Source organism: Gadus morhua, chromosome 22, assembly GCF_902167405.1.
Source record: "Gadus morhua chromosome 22, gadMor3.0, whole genome shotgun sequence".
Taxonomy (NCBI): Eukaryota; Metazoa; Chordata; class Actinopteri; order Gadiformes; family Gadidae; genus Gadus; species Gadus morhua.
The window spans coordinates 16,194,314-16,215,114 of NC_044069.1; the positions used below are offsets into that span (position 1 = coordinate 16,194,314).

A 20,801-nucleotide genomic window follows, 5' to 3' on the forward strand; every position below is an offset into this window, starting at 1 on the left:
GCCTCAAACTCGCACAATAAAAGCCCCTCTGCTTCAGCAGCAAGATAAGACAGGTGGCTCAAGTGTTAGCTGCTTGTCTTATCAGAGCATGGTTGGTAAGCATGCTAACACTAGCTAACTAGTTCACGGGTTAAGGAGTACTTTTCTTTACGTAACATTTCCGCAAGCTTATAGTCATTGGAAGATGATGGTTGTTTTTGTACTCTTTATGTTGACTATAAGGAACAGGTTCAGCCAAGATTATTGTATCTTGTTCCTCATACTCTCTCAAAGGGACTTTAGTCAGTGTGTCATCTGCCCTCGGTTACACAACTCACCGTCATAGGAGCCGTGCTGAAGCAGATCTTCCTCTTCGGAGGGACGTCTTCCTGGTTTTCTTCCGGCAGACCGGGGATCTCCGTGAGCTCAGCACCCGGGTCGTAGACGGTGTCGTCGTCGTCTCCGTAGAAGTCGTCCTCTGGGTCCGTGCAGCTCTCCCCCCAGCCCTGGTAGCAGGCGTCTCCGTCTGCGTTAAAAATGATACGCTCGTTCCCCGCGTAGTCCTCGTCGCGGCCGTCCGCTGGCTCTTTGCCGCTGTCTCGAACCTTCTCTCCTCCGGGAGCGTCCGGGCCGTCCTTCAACGGGGCCCCAGAGTCTCGGCTGTCCTCTGCGTCAAGCGCATTCGCTAAAGAATTGGACAGGATGTCTTCCTCCAGGTTTTTCCTTCCGGAATCTTTGTCCTCCTCACCGCACGATCCGTTGACCTGACCTCCGTTGGTCTGTGCGGCCGACACGCCTCGCCCTCTGTCGCCGGGGCCGTCTGCAGCCTGGCCGAGCGTGTCCGACCTCTGCGGGGAGCCTGTTACGGGCTCCGCCTGAGGACTCGGGCAGAGGAGGTCCTCGGCGGACGCGGACGCGGGGAGCTTGCCCCCTTTCCGGTTACGACGGGAACCGCGGACGGGGGACTGGCGGGAGTCGTCCTCGCTGAGGTCCCCTCCGTGGCCCCGGTGGTTCCCGTCCGGGGAGTAGAGGGCCCGCCTGCTGACGCCTCTGTGGTGCGCGCCCTGTCGGTCCGACTGTTGGTCTGCGTTCTCAAAGACGGCGCTGAGCTGGCTGACGGTGGGCGAGGACGCCTCCGCCCGGGAGCACAGGGAGTCCAACGAGTCCGTACTGCCTCGGTTTGATCTGCTGCCCCGCCAGTCGTCCAGGTGCTCGTGGGACCCCCTCTTGTCCCGCCCGTGGGGGTAGACGGGCGATTGCGACTGGTCGCGGGACTGCTGCTCGAACCGCATCCTGGTCTCGGAGAACTTGGCTCCCGCGGCGCCGATCCGCTCGGCCGACAGCGAGTGCTGGAGCTTCAGCACCAAGCCGTCGGCCTTGTTGACGGAGTTGCCGGGCTGGGCCGTCTTCTGGGGAGAGAGCTCGTCCCGGGTCTTAGCCCCGGGGGGCTCGGTGCCCATCTGCATGAACATGTCCTTGATGCGGCTGACGTGGGCGCCGTACTGGCGGCCCCGGGGTTGCTTGGGCCGCTCGGGGCCCTTGGGCTTGGAGCCGCCATCAATGAGGGGCTGGTCGAAGGCCTTCTTAAGGGCCTGGAACTCGGCGCGGTAGGCGTTGCGATGGGGAGAGGCACTCCGCAGGGTGGTCCTCTCCCCGGAAGCCTCTGTCTTCAGCATGATGTCGCCTTGAGAGCCAGAGGGGATTTCAACATAGCAGTGGCCTGATTAGAACATGGAAGTAAGTTGTCTGGCGTGACCTACTGCGGTACTGGCAAATCTAATCCCAGTGGCACTCGGCTTCCATTGGGTCCCGTTCAATCCTGAGGGAAATAAAGAGAGATGTTAGCGAGATGCAGTGCAGATAAAAGAAACTGTATGCAAAAAACATGGTAATAAGGAACTGTCGTTAGACTCTCCTCGTGTTGGAGAGAGCCACTTAAAAATATAGAAACGGAAAGGTAAAAGCAACTCTCACTGCAAAGGCCAAACTGTGATTATTACACAGATACAAATTCCAAAAGAAAGACACAATCATTATGGATCAGTGAACGCTTTAAGAAGGCAAGTACTAAATTATATCAAGCCTTGGTCTGAAGCTCTCTCTGATGAGGTCCCGTTAGCAGGTGTTGTTCTTGTTCACGTCAATAATCAATACTGCTTTAATAAATGAATGAAGGGAGCGTCCTGCTGTTTTGTCATTTTCCAGATCTAAGGCTGGATTGAAAACACAGCATAATCCTTAGATGTTGTCCTGTGGAAGTTCACTGTTGGCCAATAAACATCCTTCCTATTATTGACCAATGGATTTTCCCAGAGGTGTAATAGCATACCTCTTTCTTCAGGTGTGGTAATGACCAATGACCCTACCCTACTTTCATTAATATTTCTGTATACATAAGGAGATGAGCTTTTGCCCTCCATCACCAAAACAAACCAGTCGCCCCCCCCCCCCCCCCCCCCCCATAAGCGTCAGAACAAACGCAACCAGAGCTAATGCCACAAGCATGTTGTACTTGTTATTAAAATGGTAAAAAGAATCAAATGAACATTCATGAAAAAAGTTAATAAGAGCAACTTGTTTTTATGCATGTTGATATCATAATAGGCGAAGATTGGTTATGATTCGCAAGTTAAGCTATAATGCATCAATAAACAATATACACCCCAACAGTCTACAGGCCTGGATAGGTTTTGGTGAAACCATTGATGAGTGCAGCAGAAACACAGCAGCATCAGTTGCACATAGGCTGGGGTGGCTCTCCGTTATCACCGCTAAATAAGTTGGAACGATAAAGGGAGGCGAAATCCATGGAGATGAATCTATGCATCAATATTTACTTAATGGTTCGTGTTCTTTGGGTGAACAATGCATGCCCAGTAACAACTTTAAGAAGAGAGGAATAACACGGAAGGTTTAAATGAGTGAAAGCAGCCTCGGAACAGATTATAAGGAGAGCCGCACATCCAACCACAGCGCATATTATTGTCATGAGGAGCTCAGGTTGTTTTCCTCAGTGAACAACACTAAGCCATATTCCGTTGAATGCGACGTCGCCTTCTATCACAGCAAAATACCAAATGACAGCGCTTTCTCTTATATTAGGGGGGAAATGCATAAGTTTCTAAAATCATTCACAATGATGCTGCTACAATGTATAAAAACGATTGACTTACATGTATTGCTGCAGCTTCGTGGTGCGAATAAACAAACACACAGTAGTCCACTGAAATGCATGCATACTTAAGTCCTAGATGGATTTGACAATGATATCCCATCCCAGGATGGTAAACAGCCCAGACCAGAGTCGCCCTTTCTAAACATCTTGACACACTAGCCAGGGTCTGCCCATGGTCTGCCCCGCTACAGCGCCATTGCAGGCAACGGGTGATGCTGCCAATGAATCGCACAAAAGGGGGGGTCGGGGGTATTTGGCAGCTCCTCCTATGAGGTGATGCACTAAAGCGCGATTTCCGTGAGCACACTATTGAACATAAGCCCACTATAGAATAGAGTTAACAAAAGTGATTTTTATTACATCCGATTATTTTCGAAAATATTACTGATGTGACAGGTGTTGAGTCTTACTGCGGCAATGGTTTGGTCCAATAATCTGCGCTCGGAAGGGAAGGGGAGGGGGGGTTCCAGCGAGCTGCAGTGACAGAAATACCAGCACACAATAACTTCACTGGGTCTCTCATGTATTGACGAGGAATACAGAATGCAAGCATATGTTTATCCAATGAATACCGATACATTATGACAAGATCAAAATGAAGCATAATACAGGGGTTGTAGTTATTACGCATGTGCGCATACCAATACGCGCGCACGCAGGCTCGCATTCAAACTCACACCTTATATTGATTGACAAATCATAATCTTATGTAAGCAAAATGCCCAAATCAGGACGCTGAATATGTGTGAAGCTTTCCTGAAAGTCATTTTCAGTTGTTCTATCTGCTATTTGATTATCAATGCAAGATATAGATTGCTCGATATGCCTACAGGCACACTCTCAATGATTTGAGCAACATAGGCTACATTGGAAAATATGAATACACATTTTGTATTTCCAAAGTGTAAGTGCTTTATAGATTCAAATCATTAGCAAACAAGAAATTTAACATTTGACACTTGAGTGTTTCATTGTGTTAGATCAAGAACTTTATTCTTTGAACCTGGGTCGAATGGTGCATGAAAGACTTCTATTAAAATGCTGTCTCCCTGATGTTTTCTACTTCTCTGGCATCTATGGTCTGCTTTTACTGATAAAAGCAAGGTATCCGTCAGATTGTGGCACTATAACAGATGGAGCCGGATGGCTAAACAATCCAGAAATACAATCTCAATCATTTACAAGAGCTATTCACTCTTCTGTCTGGCAGGGCCATAATTGCCTTAATTTAGCCTGAGTCCACTATTAGAAACATTCAACAGCATTTATTATATGAGGCAGAACTTGTTTTAAATAATTGTGTGGTCATTTTCCCCTTCGAAGTAAAGATTGGGACTAAAACAAATCTATAGTGCCATGTACACATTTTATGTCATGCCATTCCTTTTTATGTGTTTCTGAATGCAAAGGCAAGACACATGCACACATACACAAAAATGCACACGCGCACACGCAAACACACACAGATGAATACACGCAAGCACACTTTTTACTCAATCCTAAACACCAGCCATCTCAAGACGTTGCTAAGCAACCTAAAAATAATCTTCTGGGGATAAATAAATGGGAGGGTGAGAGAACAGACCAGCCACACATTGCAGAGCATCCAGAACAAACAGTGCTGTTTATCATACGATATTAAGCAGCAAATTGCTATGGAGTGCGTGTGTGAGTTGTTGTTGTGAAACCATTGCTCGGGGTGCGTTGATTTAGATTCAGATAAAAGTGCTTTGCTTTGGATCAGCAGATCCCTGACGTTTAGTATGGGGAAAAAGGCAAGAAGCTTGCCATTTTCTGTCCTTAGGACTTAGGAGCCATGCAGGACAAGACCTGCTAAGGTTGTCCCAACATGGAACCTTTTTCAGAAGATGTTGCTGCTGCTATTTTAACAGCTGTTCTGATAGTGTCCTGGTGATGAGGTTGAGTGTGTGTGTGTGTGTGTGTGTGTGTGTGTGTGTGTGTGTGTGTGTGTGTGTGTGTGTGTGTGTGTGTGTGTGTGTGTGTGTGTGTGTGTGTGTGTGTGTGTGTGTGTGTGTGTGTGTGTGTAGGACTCATGAGACGTGTGTTTGCCTGTTCAATTGTTTAACCTCATAGCCCACAATACGTATAAGCCCTTGCTGGACCTTTAAGCAATTAGCATGGGTAATATATTTTTTAAATGATGAAATACTACAGGAAAATAAATACTTAACGGTCTTGCATAAATTGAATGCTGTAAATACATTTCAAATCTGAACTGGAAATCATCGTTATTTTCCCTGCCAGATGTTTCCAACGTTCCCATCCCAACCAATGAAACTCTTGGTCGCTCCCCGGCGCAGGGAAGAAAGGAGGCGGGGGAAGGAGCATGGAAAAGGGATGCTTGTTATGGCTGTCAAAGCAGCACTGACGGTTAGGAAAACGACCCTTTTCATGTCACATTGACAGGAATTCTATGCAACATGTTCGCCTCTGCAATTTCCATATGGATGGCTATAGGTACGTTTCGGTTGATTGTCTGACTATGTGTTTTAATGTACGTTTTTTGCCCGTTTAATGGGGTATCTCATTGATGGCATGCTAGTTAGCTAGCTGCCCACTGCCCAGTGCTGTGGTTCTGCACTGTTCAGCCCAGTTTTTCCGAACAGAGGGAGTAATGGAAAAAATGGCTAACGACAGGCAGATGTACCGTTATTTGTGGGGAAAAAACAGGGAAACACCTAGACATTCTGCCATGAATCCCCGAATTAGTCGAAAGAGACGCTAAATAAAATATGTTTTATGGGGAAGTCAATCATAACCTTAGAATATGTAAACTGAGATACATGTTTAATGTCAATCCCATCTTGTTTGCACAAATACGAACTGTGAGAATGAAAAAGCCTACTATTGTGATCATTATTATCACGTTAATCGAACCCCTCTAATGTACAACTTATTTTCTGTATGTATCGGTCCATTAGTTTACATTGTGCATGCCAATGATGTCCAACACACCAATTTGCATGAGAGAAATGCCTCCATGGGCTTGAAGCAGAGACCACCGTTGTTCAGAGATGGTGAGTGTGGGGGGCATGTGTGCGGTGGTGCACATCATCATGTGTTGACCCTCCTGCCCTCTCCCATGTCATAACACCGTGACCACGCTCAAGTAGTTCCCTGTTTATGGTGATTGTTATTTGTACCTCTTCCAATAACTGTGTTATTAATGGTCCTTAAGCCCCAATCTTGACATGTTATAGCCTAATCATGTTATAACACGCTTTGCTGTCATACATGCTTGTTTTATATTCTAATCTAACCAATAACACACCCTAACAGTCTGACTTGAGGCCACCTCTTTCCGTAAACATAATTCATTCTCAAGCATATTTATCATTACTCACCTCAATAGAAAGTTAGATAGTTGAAGATAAGCGCTGGCTCTGTTTGCCGTCCATGCTATCTACAGCCACATCGCCTCCGTCCTGTGCTACACAAAGCAGTTTCACTTCCAAGTCTGTATTTAGAATGGCTTGCCTCAAACACTATAGTTGCAAACCCAAACAGTAGTGGTCCTTGTTGTTTATAATTCAACGCTTGGAAAACCAAAGAAGCACATGCGTCCATCCCCCTGATCAGAACAACAAACACATAGCTGGTTCAACAGAGCTAAAGGACCGCTGGTCTGTTCTTTGCTAGCTGCCACCCAGGGACAAGGGAAGATTATCCTCTGTACTCAACCAATGGCATTGTTAAACTAGCCTTTGCTCCTGAGCAGTAGCAAGACATGGATCAGCCCATAAAAGCATACAATCAGGTTAGCCATTCCCCCCACCACCCCTGCCTGCTAATAGTAATCTACTGTCAATACTGTGTGTGTGGACGTGTTTGTGCGTGTGCGTGTGTATTTGCATGTGTGTGTGGGTGTGGGTGTGTGTGTGTATGTATCTGCATGCATGTGTGCATGTGTGTGTGTGTGCGTGCATTTGGATGCACACCAGTTGTAGCAGAAGTTTAATGTGTTGTTAGTATGTAAGATTGAATGACGTCAATGGATGCATGGTGTTTATGGAAGTGCACGTTTATGTCTGCTCTGTGTGTTGTCATATTTCTGTGATACACAGCTGGCAGGCACCCACACATTCTGCACTGCAGCCGGAGACACAGCCGCTTGGCCATAACTTTTAATGGGTGATGTATTAAATAGGAGCCCAGTAGTCCATCATTTCTAGAGAGTGGGTTAGTCAGCCGTCCATAAGCAGATGGAATGCTATTAGCTATTAGCAAATATGCCTTCCCTGCAGCTGCAAATATATTTTTTTCACATTAGCTGGCATCCCCATGGAAAAGGCTGGTTAAAACTGGAATAAAAATAAGAGTTTCATAATCCAATCCAATCAAAGGATTCTTGGATTAGGACTTTTTTTTTTTACTGTGGACCGTTGATTATGAGGCTGTTAATACTGTCAAAGAATAACTGAAGTCCATAATCCAACCAAAGTCTGCACATCATCAATAGATGATTTCACTTTCACTTACTGTCATATACGTCCATTCAATCAATCAAAAGGCACTGAACTGCTCAGTTCAGCTCTTCAGTGTAACAGCTGTATTATTTCTAAAATTTTATTTATGATCTGGTTACTTATCTACAAGAGTCTGGTGAAGGTTAGTTAAAGATTAGGTAAAGGTGTCACCAGCTCAGATTTGAACACTCTTAGCGCATTGTTTAGAAATTAATTTCAACCCATCTCAAACCAGGAGAACATTATGTGTGGTCCTCATCCATTAACAAGTGTTGGGAAGGCTGGAGGCTCGGGCGTTGTCACGGTACTATGGTAAACCAGGGTATTTAGAAATCCTGAAGGTATTATTCAATACTGTCCAAAATACAGGCGCCCCACTTTCTGTTCAACTTTTTTCCGGCATCTTATTAATATATTTCTTTATAACGTTGATATGTATTATAGACAAGCTTTGAAGCAAGATTTAAAAAGTCATAAATAAAGTTTTCGTCCTTGCATGGTTGTTGAGACTAAAGTGGGTTAGTTCGCCAACGTTTAGTGGCTGGCCCGGTATGTGGAGTTTCACTAATGACTGCCACCAGGAACGTTCTCACATCAAAGCTAAAAGTACGGGTACTAAAGTATAATCTGTTTTCCTATCAAAACGCCAAAACCAATAAACGATTTGGTGTCATTTCCATTTTTAAATTTCCCTTGCAAATTGAAGACTGATATCAATGGAGAGTTCTGAAGTAGGATTAGACTTTTGAAAAAGTGAAATGCCTGAGAACTTTACCATAAGGAGACGAGTTACTTTGCAAATGAAGTAGTTGCCTGTAGATCCAAGCTAGTTAGTGTTTTCAATTATTTTAGTTGAGAGGCATTCATTAATAGTTAGTGTGTGAACTGTTACCCCTATTCCATATTCCTTTCTCATAAAAAGCGCATCTATAATATATCTATAGGTATATTCTGTTATTTTTCTTTTTAATCTGGTGAGTCTTTTATGTTGTATTTCTTTTAATGTGCATTGTAGCACTTTGAGTTCATTAGGTTGATGTAAAGTGCGTTCTAAATAAAATGTATTATTATTATTATTATTATAAAGTCACAAGCCGAGGACCCCAGCGCCGACAAAAGTTATTACATTGACATTGTTTTAAATAATTATATTTTATTATTATTGAATCAAATTTACTCTATTCATAATACCAGCTAGTGAAAGAGGCTACTAACAAGTCAGCAAAACAATTATGTGGCATAATCAATACCTTGGTTCCCATTCAACGTTTGAATGGGATGAGGAATTAGTGGCTTGCATTCCAAATGACCCCAGCTAGGGCCTATTCTACCCACGTAAACAGGGGCAGAAAACAAGTGGGGAATGCAGACCAGTGAAAAGCCACAGGTTGTGGGATCTTGCTATGCTGGGCTGGCATTAGTTGCATTAGTTGGAACTACACAGTCACAAAGATTATTTACCAGGGGGCAATAATTGAATAGATGCACACTGACATAAAGGGGGCCATGTCAGACCCTGTAACTAGATTTTTCCCAATTTGAAAAAGGCCAAAGGATAACCGTCTTATGGACAAAGTTTACATGTTATTATTGGGATATTGGGAATATAGTCTCGCAATACTTAATTTTTTTAAATTATACTACAATTTCAACAAATATCTGCTTCATTAAAATTGGGAACAATAAAGTACAATTATATGATGGTACCAAAAAAATAGCTTGACCAGCCTAGGAGCTTGGGTAGGAATGTGTTAACATGTTAAACAGACTTCTGCAAAAAAAGCATTCATAACCAGCAAGACTTTTCTAAGTAGGCAAGTGACCCATCAGACACACAGGATTGTTAACTAGACAATGTCATACATGCTACAATTACTTACATCACCTGCAGCTACGCTTTTATGATTTATGGAGTTAGGCTTTTGCACTTTACACAAATACAGTCATGCCGTACACCCTGGTGGAATATCAAGAAGTTAAGGAGGTTTGCAGAAATAGATTCTGCCAAGCCTCGCTGCCTGGGGCTACATCTGGGATCCTTGCTTGTCCTCCTGTCTCATTTGTGGTGATTATCGGCGATCATCAATGGGTGGTGCTCAATGTGTCAGCCCTTCTTGACCTTGTTGCGAGTGTGTGACCTCGGCCCGTTTGTGTGGGCTTAAGAATTAATGATGCTTTGGCGGTTATGGGGTACTGGAGAGAGTGGTGTTTCTCACTCTGTCAGTGTGTGTGTGGGATCATAATTGTACTCAATGTGGTGAAGGTGAATGAGGTTTTATTATCGGTCCCAGAATAACCTAGTTCCAAATGTCACAGGCTCAGCAAAAGCAGTGAAGCATTTTTTCTCCATATATGAGTCATGCTTCTACAGCTATATAAAACCCCTTTCACTGGCAGTCGTTTTTCTGTGTTCTAAAACAACAATTAGACCTGTTAGTGACTTGAATTGTATTGATTGTTTTGAGCTGTGACCAAACACCTTGGGGACAGGGAGACGTAGGGCTGATCCCAAAGCCTTTGTTGCTGCAACAGATGCAGCTTGGTTTAGCATACATCTATTCTGGGGGCTATTGTATAAATCCTGCACTCTCAAGCAACCACAGAGTGCTTTTAGATGGCTTATAGGATGTAAATTAATTTATCCGTGTGGACCCAGAGAAGAAAATCCTCATGTTTAGTATTGTTAGAAAGATGGTTCCTTTCAAACATACATTTATTGAAGATGTTTTTCTCCTGGATACTCATTGAACCACAAATGGTCTCCTGGATAATTCGTTGATTTTATACCTGGAAAAGGAGCAATCAAAGACAAGACAACCAATTGTGTTGGCAGATCTGCTTTTAGTAAAATACTGATTTGTGTCTCCCAGCTACATCGTCAATGGCAATGATGATTATGTGGATGGTGATGAGGAGGAGGAGGTGGATGGGAGAGGTGTTGGACCGCCGGCGGCTGAGGGGACTGGAGCTGGTGAAGGGGGGGGTTGGGCTGCAGCATGATCCAACCTCCCACAGATTCTCCCATGCTCCTCTTATTGCAGACGATCTTATTGCGTTTTTGAAGCTTCGAATGAAGTCTGCGGGCAAGATATTTGTTAGCTCTCTCTCTCTCCCTCTCCCTCTCCCTCTCTCTCTCTCTCTCTCTCTCTCTCTCTCTCTCCCCCTCTCCCTCTCCCTCTCTCTCTCTCTCTCTCTCTCTCTCTCTCTCTCTCTCTCTCTCTCTCTCTGTCTCTCTTAGCAGCAACAGATCCATAGCACATCCTTAGCAGCAAGCAGCAACTGATCCATAGCACAACAGGCTATGGATCACATCTCCCCCCTCCCCTCCCTCCCCTCCTTCTCCCTACCTCTCAACCCTTACCACCACCGGCATGATTCAGAGGGTCTCTACACGGAAACATATTCTAAAGGAGGGGGAAGAAATACAGTGCCTTTGTACTTTCTGAATGAAGTGAAGAAAAGACTGTATGAAAACCTGGCATTTTCCAATTGTTTCTCTTTTTTAAGCATTCACACAGAGATTATAAATGGAGGGTAGTGAAGGAAATGGGAGGGAGAGAGAGAGAGAGAGAGAGAGAGAGAGAGAGAGAGAGAGAGAGAGAGAGAGAGAGAGAGAGAGGGCAACAAAGGGTAAAGTTAACTTAGATTTCCGTGATGCCTCTAGCTGACTCTCGCTACTCGCTATCGCATTCTTACTCACTAACCCCTGCCTTTCTGGCCTTTGGTGACGATAACAACTCTCGGTTGAAGTTTAATGGCTCTCTGCTGCTCATTCCTTACTATATCATTTTCAGGCCAGAGCCTGATAAGTGGGAAATTGAGTTTTCGCCTTCACGCTTGACTGCGTCTGATTCTGTGCACTGCACAATTTATATGGGAGCTATGTCTGCAGTGTACAATAGCACTGTACACTCACGATAAGTGTACACATCTATCTCTGTGAGCCTTATTGATCCTGCAAGGGTGCAGGGAGGTTTGGCTGATAGCGCTGGCAATGGGACCATTGGCCATGTTTAGTTTCACAATAAAACTTTTAATACCGGCGGTGTTGACAGGTAATTAATGTAGGGGAATGAAACATGGGCACAAAACAGACACATTCAGATACACACAGGTGACCAACCTCACCTGCTAACCTGCTTGTTCCGGATCTCTGTGCACCAGTGGTCACCATCTTGTCGAGGTCGCACGCGGACCGCAACGTCTACCCGTCTGCAGGGGTGCTGTTTGTCCACGTGTTGGAGAGAGAGTACTTCAAAGGAGAGTTCCCTCCGTACCCAAAGTCAGGTACAAAACAACAACAGTTGGAACACTCAATCTTACGGTCATTTAGCATGAAAACAAATTTAAGAGATATGCGGCCATTTTATGGTTGATCGAAGACGGTAAGAAAAATATGCAAACAAATGAACAATATTCAGGATATTCCTCCAGCATCAGTTTATAAAAGTTCATGAATAGATGGTTGGTTGCTTTGGGCTACAAATCCACAATTAAGAACACATGTGAATTCCTGCATTGCTGAGGACCCAGAACAGATCCTTGTGGTAAACCACATTTCTTTTTTACAATAATTGATTCTCTCTTCAGGTGATGCCACCAGTGACCCCATTACCTTCAACACAAACCTGATGGGCTACCCAGACAGGCCCGGCTGGCTGCGCTATATACAGCGGACCACCCACAGTGACGGCGTCCTATATGGTTCCCCAACTGGCCAGCATGCGGGCAAGCCCACCATCATAGAGGTAGGAGCAAGCAGAAGCACCCAGCCTGAACCGAAAAGAAAGGGAGGGTATACGTTTCAAACGGTGGTGATGTATACCGCCCATCCCCAATTTCCCCTTGGGGACCAAAAATAAAATGTATTTTCTTTCTCCTGATATGTTTGAGGTCATCCGGACCAATTGGACAAGGAGATGAAGGAGATTTATTTTTCTTAAGGACATTGCTTCAAATAAATGAAGGGACTGTTCTGATATAGTGCACTACATTTTACTACACTACTATAGCACTACTAATACAATACTATGATTATGATGGTAGTAAAGCATAATGACAGTATCATTTACATTCAATATTAATATGAGCTCCCCATCATTTCCAAACAAAGACTAAAGCTTGGCTGTTTCATCCGCTCTCTACCTAGTTATGGAGGACCTTTAAGCTCTCACAGCCTTGATCCTTAAATTCCATTATGTGATTCTTTGCCTTCTTCCTGACTCTGCTAAGCTACTGTAGCCCCTCGACAGGGCTTAGAAGCATGTGGCTCCACGCGGTGTGTCTGCTGGGGTCCGAACCTCTCCCCCGTATCTGGCTCAGGCTTGTCCAGCGAGCCACTACAGTATAAGCTGCCTTGATCTGGGTTTAAACTTTCACCCTTAGTGTGGTTTTGTGTGTTTGGACTATAAACGTGTGTGTGTGTTTAATTATGTGTGTGTGTGTGTGTGTGTGTGTGTGTGTGTGTGTGTGTGTGTCTGTGTGTGTGTGTGTGTGTGTGTGTGTGTGTGTGTGTGTGTGTGTGTGTGTGGGTGTTTGTGTGTGTGTTGCAGATTACCGCTTATAACAGACGTTCCTTCGAGACGGCGCGCCACAATTTGGTTATAAACATCATGGGAAATGAAGGTAAGACCAGCCTTGCACTTTGGGTGTGCAAGTTGAAATCCGCCCCTATTGAACGTGTGCGTGTGTCTTTTACCGAGAACTACGTAAATCCTCCTTGGAAATAGTTCCACATAATGTCCTGAGTTCAACAAGAACTCGACTATACGTTGAACACCAGCAGCTGTCCATGGTAGTATGAGTCAGTGGCTGTATCAGTAAGATTGTGTTCTGCTATTGGCAGAGCACAATCTTTGATAGTGTTCAAATCGTTTGTGAACACTCTTTGTTTTTACTTTCCTTTTCTTCTTCCATCTCTCCCTCACCCCTCTCTCTTTCTCCCTAACTCATCTCCCTCCCCCTCACCTCTCTCCCTCTCCCTCACCTCTCTCCCTCTCCCTCACCCCTCTCCTCTCTCTCTCTCTCTCTCTCTAACCCCTCTCTCTCTCCCTCTCCCTCACCTCTCTCCCTCTCCCTCACCTCTCTCCCTCTCCCTCACCTCTCTCCCTCTCCCTCACCCCTCTCCTCTCTCTCTCTCTCTCTCTCTAACCCCTCTCTCTCTCCCTCTCCCTCACCTCTCTCCCTCTCCCTCACCTCTCTCCCTCTCCCTCACCTCTCTCCCTCTCCCTCACCCCTCTCCTCTCTCTCTCTCTCTCTCTCTAACCCCTCTCTCTCTCCCTCTCCCTCACCTCTCTCCCTCTCCCTCACCTCTCTCTCTCTCCCTAACCCCTCTCTCTCTCCCTCTCCCTCACCTCTCTCCCTCTCCCTCACCTCTCTCTCTCTCCCTAACCCCTCTCTCTCTCCCTCTCCCTCACCTCTCTCCCTCTCCCTCTCTCTCTCTCTCTCTCCCTAACCCCTCTCTCTCTCTCCCTAACCCCTCTCTCTCTCCCTCTCCCTCATCCCTCTCTCTCCCTAAACCCTCTCTCTCTCTCTCCCTAACCCCTCTCTCTCTCCCTCTCCCTCACCCCTTTCTCTCTCTCTCTCTCTCTCTCTCCCTAACCCCTCTCTCTCTCTCTCTCTCTCTCTCTCCCTAACCCCTCTCTCTCTCCCTCTCCCTCACCCCTTTCTCTCTCTCTCTCTCTCTCTCTCTCTCTCTCTCTCTCTCTCTCTCTCTCTCTCTCTCTCTCTCCCTAACCCCTCTCTCTCTCTCTCTCTCTCTCTCTCTCTCTCTCTCTCTCTCTCTCTCTCTCTCTCCCTAACCCCTCTCTCTCTCTCTCTCTCTCTCTCTCTCTCTCTCTCTCTCTCTCTCTCTCTCTCTCTCTCCCTAACCCCTCTCTCTCTCTCTCTCTCTCTCCCTAACCCCTCTCCCTGTCCCGCTCCCTTTCCCTCACCTTCCCTCCCTCCCCCTCCCCCTCTCCCTCCCCCCTCTCCAGAGTACCCTCTGCCCTACCAGGCTGAGTTCTACATAAAGAACATGAACGTGGAGGAGATGCTGGCCAGCGAGGTGCTGGGTGACTTCCTGGGCGCCGTGAAGAACGTGTGGCAGCCCGAGCGGCTCAACGCCATCAACATCACGTCGGCTCTGGACCGCGGCGGGCGCGTGCCGCTGCCCATCAACAACCTCAAAGAAGGGTGAGAAAGAGTGATTCAGGAAGGATCTCTGAACCCCCCCCCCCCCCCTTGCCATATATTTTAAGCCTCAGTCCATTTTTTAAGGTATCTTATTTTCAAGATTGTCCTGGCCAAGAAGCAACGTAAATCAACACACAACAAGTACACATTTCAGTAACACATATGCACACATACCCTCTTACGGTCCACAGAATAGGTTGGAGATTTGGTCCAAAGGCATCGATCAGCTATGGCTGGGTCTGGTTGCTTCTGAAGGACACTAGAAAACAGTTTTGGGCTTTCCAAAGGATTTATGCATCAATCCTAGGAGGATCAACTGGTAGGAGCCACTGAAACAATGATAATTGAACATTATTTATACATTTTGTAGAGCTGTAAACATAGTATATTTAAAAGACATTTGAATATATTCCATATTCAATAATAAAACTAAAACTAACAGATATAGAGCCGCCCAAACGCATATTTTAAGTATGTGTATAATGACATATCATAAATAAATATTTGAAACAATATTTTGTTTGATGAGAATGAGGAAACACACTACTCCCTCAACCAGTCAGCTCATTACCTCTCTCCCCACAGCCCATTTAGTCCTCTGTCGCCCGGCGTCATGCTGAGGTTTTAAATAACTCCAGAATCAGCCGTTTACTCTGCTAATGAAACCTGGCTGTCGTAGATAAATGGATCTGGCACAAGGTTAAAAATATTCATCAGCCCAGCTTGAGGGCAAAGCTAACTCGCAGGATCTGCGGTGTTCATTTGTAAAATTCGATATATTTTGTTCTATCAATTCTACCTGGTTATGTTGAATAGCATTTAAAAATAGTTTGACGCATCTAAAAAGCTCTTCCAGGGAACTGGCTTGCCTTTTGCTTGATTCTTGCAAACACTTGGCTGTAGCTAATGTGATTTGAATGGGCAGGCCGATAGGGTTTGCATACAAAAACATTGGGTACAACGAGACTATGTAGGATTCTATGTAGGATTCTATGTAGGATGTTTTTGCTCGATTATAAAATACAACTATTTGCGCTCAAATTTGTTGTGCACATGCCCAGGGTCTGCAAGAACTGAATTGACCATCCAAATCACCAAACCACCCGTAACAACCCAATTGTGACACATGCACACACCCAACCCTGCGGTCCATGTCAGTCTTTCACAGTCCCTAGCCTGTGTCAAACCGGAGGGCACCTAGAACACAGAGGCTCGCCTCGGTGCCTGATGACCTTTGACCTCCGTTGGACCCTCCGCAGTGTGTATGTGATGGTGGGCGCGGACGCCCCCTTCTCGTCGTGCCTGCGGGAGGTGGAGGGACCCCACAACCAGCTGCGCTGCAGCCAGGAGATGGAGCCCGCCATCAGCTGCGACAAGAAGTTCCGGGCGCAGTTCGACATCGACTGGTGCAAGATCTCACTGGTGAGGAGGCCGCTTCTGCCCGAGGTGTATGTGAACGCGTTGTTGTTGGTGAACGGTTCCTTGTTCTGGTAAGGAGAGAGGAACTGTTTTACATCCCTACCCTCTTTCAGTACCGGTGATGACTGTCATTAGTTTTTTCCCACTTCCTGCTTTGTTATTCGTTTTTTCCGTTGGATGCACTTGCCGCTAAACTGCAGTACACTGTATTTAACTAGGTGGCGTGAACTTTACCGTAAGCTACTTTTTAAAGGTCACTTTGCAAGATTTATGTCCAGGGTTGGGGGGGTTGTCACTGTCGCATACTAAGTCACATGTTAAGGGGGGAAATAGTGAAGTCCTAGCTGTAGGCGTCCTGGACCAAGATGCCAACCCCCCCTTAATGCATCTTAAAAGACATCTCTCTTTGGGTGGAGGGGTCAATAGAACAACAGTGTTTTCTTCCCTACCCATTGTCATCACCAGGTGGACATCAACAAGCTGGGGACCAGCAACAGCCACACCCGGCCCGATCCAGGCACGGGGATCCTGGCCGAGATCGGGGAGTACAACCCGCCCTCCGAGTCCCTGAAGAGCCGCGACTACTACGCAGACTTCCTGGTGACGCTGGCCGTGCCCGCCGCCGTGGCCATGGTCCTGTTCGTCATCCTGGGCTATACCATGTGTTGTAGACGGGAAGGGGTGTAAGTGTTTGTTAGGTTTTTGAATCACTGACCGACACACACACACATACCAGAGGGTCGAGCAGGTATAAGCATTTATTCAGGATATGTAGTTCGATGATTCAATAGTAGAAGGGGTCAGGATGGATTTTTTCGGTAAGGCAGAGTGTAAGTGCGAGTTGATATGTATCCAAGTCAAGACTAAATTATATATTTAAATACCCTGAAAGAATTACGGAATGAGCGAAAGGCCACAGAAAGGTTGAGACACATTTGCCACTCAAATTGGAACTTGCAGCTTTCCATTTCCATCCAATTTTATATTTTGTTTGTATTTTTTCAGACACAACATTAACATTGCGGTTCAGCCACAGGTTTGTCCTTTTTACGTGGGGCTGTGCACATCATAACGCTCATATCAGTCGAAGTACTGGGATTGATGCACCTGCATCAAGGATTTATACGCACATCCCAGGTCTACGCCGCCATTCATCTTCAACAGGCGTGCAGAACCACATCTCCACCTCCACCCAAACCACCCCCCCTCCCGTCAGAGTCCAGATCCATGTCTCCACCATCACCACCCCCACCGCTCCCTCCACTCTCCCCTCACAACTCAGCAACAAAAAAAAACGGCGCTTCTCTGTGGTTGTCAACAAGATACGATTAGCATTTAATTCAGCCATTTTGTTTTGTTTCTAGGGATAAAAGAAACATGCAAACACCAGAGTAAGTTTTATCATACCTCCCTCCCTGTGTTATTTATTTTTCCTCTATATCTCTTATTTTTTATGCCTTTTTTTCAGTTCTCCTATCCTTCTGTCTGCTGTCTATCTAGTTTCACACCCGCCACCCCCTCCCCCTCTCCTTCCTCCGCTTGGATTAGCTTCTTCATCATCATGTGACAGCATTTTCCCATCTCCACTCACGCGCTCGTCTCATCTGTCAACACCCATCCATGCAATAGGCTGCTCCAAAAAAAAAAAAAGATTTGATTGACAGATGGCAGGGAGTTAACCTCGCTATACTCGTACGAACGTCTGAATATGATTTAGCAATCCTTTAGAGCTTAGACCGGGTGCTTGACTGAACGATCAGGACATGTCTTGTGTGCAGCGGTGGCCGCAGCAGCAGGCGCAGGCTTTGTGTGCATGGCATGCATGCCCTCCACAGTGGAAACAAAATGTGTCCGATGCTAGATCTTATACAGTGTGGCAGACATCACTGAATTAGTGTGAATCACGTAAACCAAGATAAGCAACATCTAAGGCAATGGGAACAAATTCACATTGGAAAGTGTTGAACACGGCGTATTGGAATGAAGAACTGTATTGCCAATTTTCATGACTTTTTTCTACCCTGTCTTCAGCTCCTTTGCGCTCGCGAATCTCGCTGGCTGTAGCAGCAGAAAAGGCATCTTCATGCTGAAACCTTGATGCATTTTTGATTATTATGATTCTCTACATTTTTATCAAGTCAGTATATTTCTGTAAAGCTCTTGCTTAACCGTGCTCCTTGCTCCTCCTTTGATCTGGAAAACAATGTGTATCTCGCGTCTCTCTACTAACCACTTCAATTCTATTTTTTTAAAATACCAGAAACAATCCTAAAAAACATACAACCCAACAACAACCAATCTCAAGTAACGTAACCACGGCGACTCCTCCTCTTCCTCTTCTTCTTCTCCTCCTCTGTGGGTGCAGCATCCAGCTGGTGCACCACAGCTCCATCCAGAAGTCCTCCAAGGAGCTGAGGAACATGTCCAAGAACCGCGAGATCTCCTGGCCCCTGTCCACGCTGCCCGTCTTCAACCCCGTCAGCGGGGAGGTGGTGCCCCCTATCCACCCGGACAACTACGAGACCACCAGCATGCCCCTCATGCAGGCTCAGACGTAAGGATCCATGGAGGCTGTGTGTGCACCACCCACACACACACACACACACACACACACACACACACACACACACACACACATAAAAAACACACACTCACATAGACAAATGGTTGTACACGCACATAGATGTACACACACACACACACGGAAGTGTACACATGTATACACACATGCATGTACAAAGAAACAGGACAATGGAGGGACAGTCCGAGGCTTTCAACACATGCACGCACATTCTTGATTTAGCAGCGGGCGCTCACAAACTTGTGCTCATTAGCAGGGGGCAAGTAAAAATATGGCTTATAGGCAGTGGCCTGGGAACGTGTCAGCAGGGACAATGCTGTTATTGTATACTGTTCTTTGGGATAGGGCCTCGTTGACAGGCTTTTAGCAAATAAGTAAAAGCCGCTTTTAAGTACCAGCCAAGCTTCAGTCCCATGATCACATTTAGCCTAATATCCTTAATGCATTATACTATGTTCTGATTTCTTCTCCCCTTTTCAGAAACCTGCAAAACCAGATTACAATACCACAGCAGCGACCATCAGGTTGGTTACAGCTTACTCGGTTCTGCGAACTGTGTTGGTGTGTGTGTGTGTGTGTGTGTGTGTGTGTCAAGTGGATTTATTTAACAGTGACTTGGCTAAAAACTAGAATCCAAAAAGTCATTAGAGTGGATTTGTGACATGTGATCAAGATCAGGAGATGGGATTTGTTATCGCCATGAGGAATGTTCCCCTTGTCCTCCTCTCTCACTTAGAATATGAAGAAAGTTTGATGTTAGCAAATTATAGAGAGAATATAGGACAGAATCATGTTTAAGATACGCAAATACAAAGTTCTGTGTGCCTTAGCCCGGAGTGTGTAAGAGTGCCCTCTTGTGGTTGTGTTGTTGAGTTGCATGCGGCTTCCTGAGCTGACCTGCTGCTCTCTCTCTCCATTCATTGCTAACAAAGGAGATAGTTATGTAATGTCAACATTTCGAAGGCTGGAGGTGGGTATTCTGGTCTGCCCCCCTACCCCCAAACCCCCTCTCATTCAATGCATGCCAAGCTTTAGTCCTGACCATTACATTGTGTGAACAACCGAAAAAAAGAGTACATGTTTTTATTTCCGGGACTGTATTCTTCATAATATTTTCCACACATGAGGAAGAAATAACTCCTGTGTAATGAGGCTGGTGCGTCGCTTGACTGATTCTTTGTAACGGACTTCCAGGTAAATGGTATTCCTGAGGAGCGGAAGGTGGCCGAGGCGCTGAACTTGTGACCAGGGGTGGACCCAGCTTCACAGCGCCAACGACGTGTTGCACTTACATCGCCTATGTGTTGCTCTTACATTCATGCCATTCTGCATGCCTCAAACGCGTGTATCCGCCCCACCCCCTACATTGTTCGGTCTTTTCATTTTTATATTTTTTAAGCATTCAAAAAAAGGGAAAATTTGTTTGTTGGGTTTGTGTGTTAAAGTCGCAATGTGTAACATTTAATCTAGCTCGTAGCTTAAAATAACCTGGCAATATATGTACTCAATGCTGAACGATAGTGATTTAAATAATGCAATTAATAAAATGAACCCTAAAATGAACCCTTGATATATATATATATAAAAAATAAGCTGTCCAGCCCATACCTATTGGTTTACAAGAAAACCAAGAATTACCGACACTCGACATGGGAGTGTCGATTGGGCTAGTTGAGTTTTTGGAAATCTAAAATCCACCTACCTACTAACTGGGAGGGGCTCAATCTTACACATTGCGACAAAGTACGAGAGGATGAAATATATTATATGACCATCATTGTTTACAAAGCTACAGAGGCATATTTAAGGTGAATTATGTTGTTGTTTTTTCTACTTGGCGCTTCATGCACCACGGTTCTGTCGGAGTGGGAATACGGATGTGCATTAACTGGTCGTATGTGCAGTGACATGGTTGTAACTATTTCGATATCACAGTAAAGCCTTTTTAAACAAACACCACCGTTGGGATTCAAAACCTGCAAGACAC

The 20,801-nt window shown here is 45.5% G+C and overlaps 2 protein-coding genes across 6 annotated transcripts in view; one reads left to right on the plus strand and one right to left on the minus strand.

Moving 5' to 3' along the window:
* ppp1r9a (protein phosphatase 1, regulatory subunit 9A) overlaps positions 1 to 3,550 on the minus strand; it is a 39,303-nt gene extending 35,753 nt beyond the window's left edge. The window contains exons 1-2 of the mRNA XM_030347728.1: positions 3,153 to 3,550; positions 318 to 1,798 (exon numbers count right to left, since the gene is read on the minus strand). Coding sequence (XP_030203588.1) covers positions 318 to 1,655 — 1,338 coding nt within the window. The 5' untranslated portion in view covers positions 1,656 to 1,798; positions 3,153 to 3,550. The remainder of the gene's footprint in view (positions 1 to 317; positions 1,799 to 3,152) is intronic.
* A 1,905-nt stretch (positions 3,551 to 5,455) lies between these two features.
* On the plus strand, positions 5,456 to 20,768 carry sgce (sarcoglycan, epsilon). Of its 5 annotated transcripts, XM_030347586.1 has the most exons (13): positions 5,465 to 5,632; positions 6,097 to 6,192; positions 11,806 to 11,928; positions 12,232 to 12,389; positions 13,194 to 13,266; positions 14,616 to 14,814; positions 16,074 to 16,236; positions 16,699 to 16,916; positions 17,598 to 17,624; positions 18,599 to 18,787; positions 19,295 to 19,338; positions 19,747 to 19,784; positions 20,009 to 20,768. In XM_030347586.1, the coding sequence occupies exons 1-13, from the start codon at positions 5,596 to 5,598 to the stop codon at positions 20,057 to 20,059; spliced, it is 1,416 nt and encodes a 471-aa protein (XP_030203446.1). In that variant the 5' UTR covers positions 5,465 to 5,595; the 3' UTR covers positions 20,060 to 20,768. The 5 variants fall into 5 exon arrangements, with proteins under 5 accessions (XP_030203449.1, XP_030203447.1, XP_030203446.1 ...); XM_030347589.1 differs by lacking the exon at positions 6,097 to 6,192 and having other exon boundaries at positions 5,456 to 5,632; XM_030347587.1 differs by lacking the exon at positions 17,598 to 17,624 and having other exon boundaries at positions 5,464 to 5,632.
* The last annotated feature ends 33 nt before the right edge of the window (positions 20,769 to 20,801 follow it).

Coding starts and splice junctions, on each gene's coding strand:
- sgce (XM_030347586.1), top strand. CDS start 5,596: ATGTTCGCCTCTGCAATTTCCATATGGATGGCTATAG. Junction 16,237..16,698: donor ACTGGTGCAAGATCTCACTG/GTGAGGAGGCCG, acceptor TGTCATCACCAG/GTGGACATCAACAAGCTGGG. Junction 18,788..19,294: donor CCCCTCATGCAGGCTCAGAC/GTAAGGATCCAT, acceptor TCCCCTTTTCAG/AAACCTGCAAAACCAGATTA.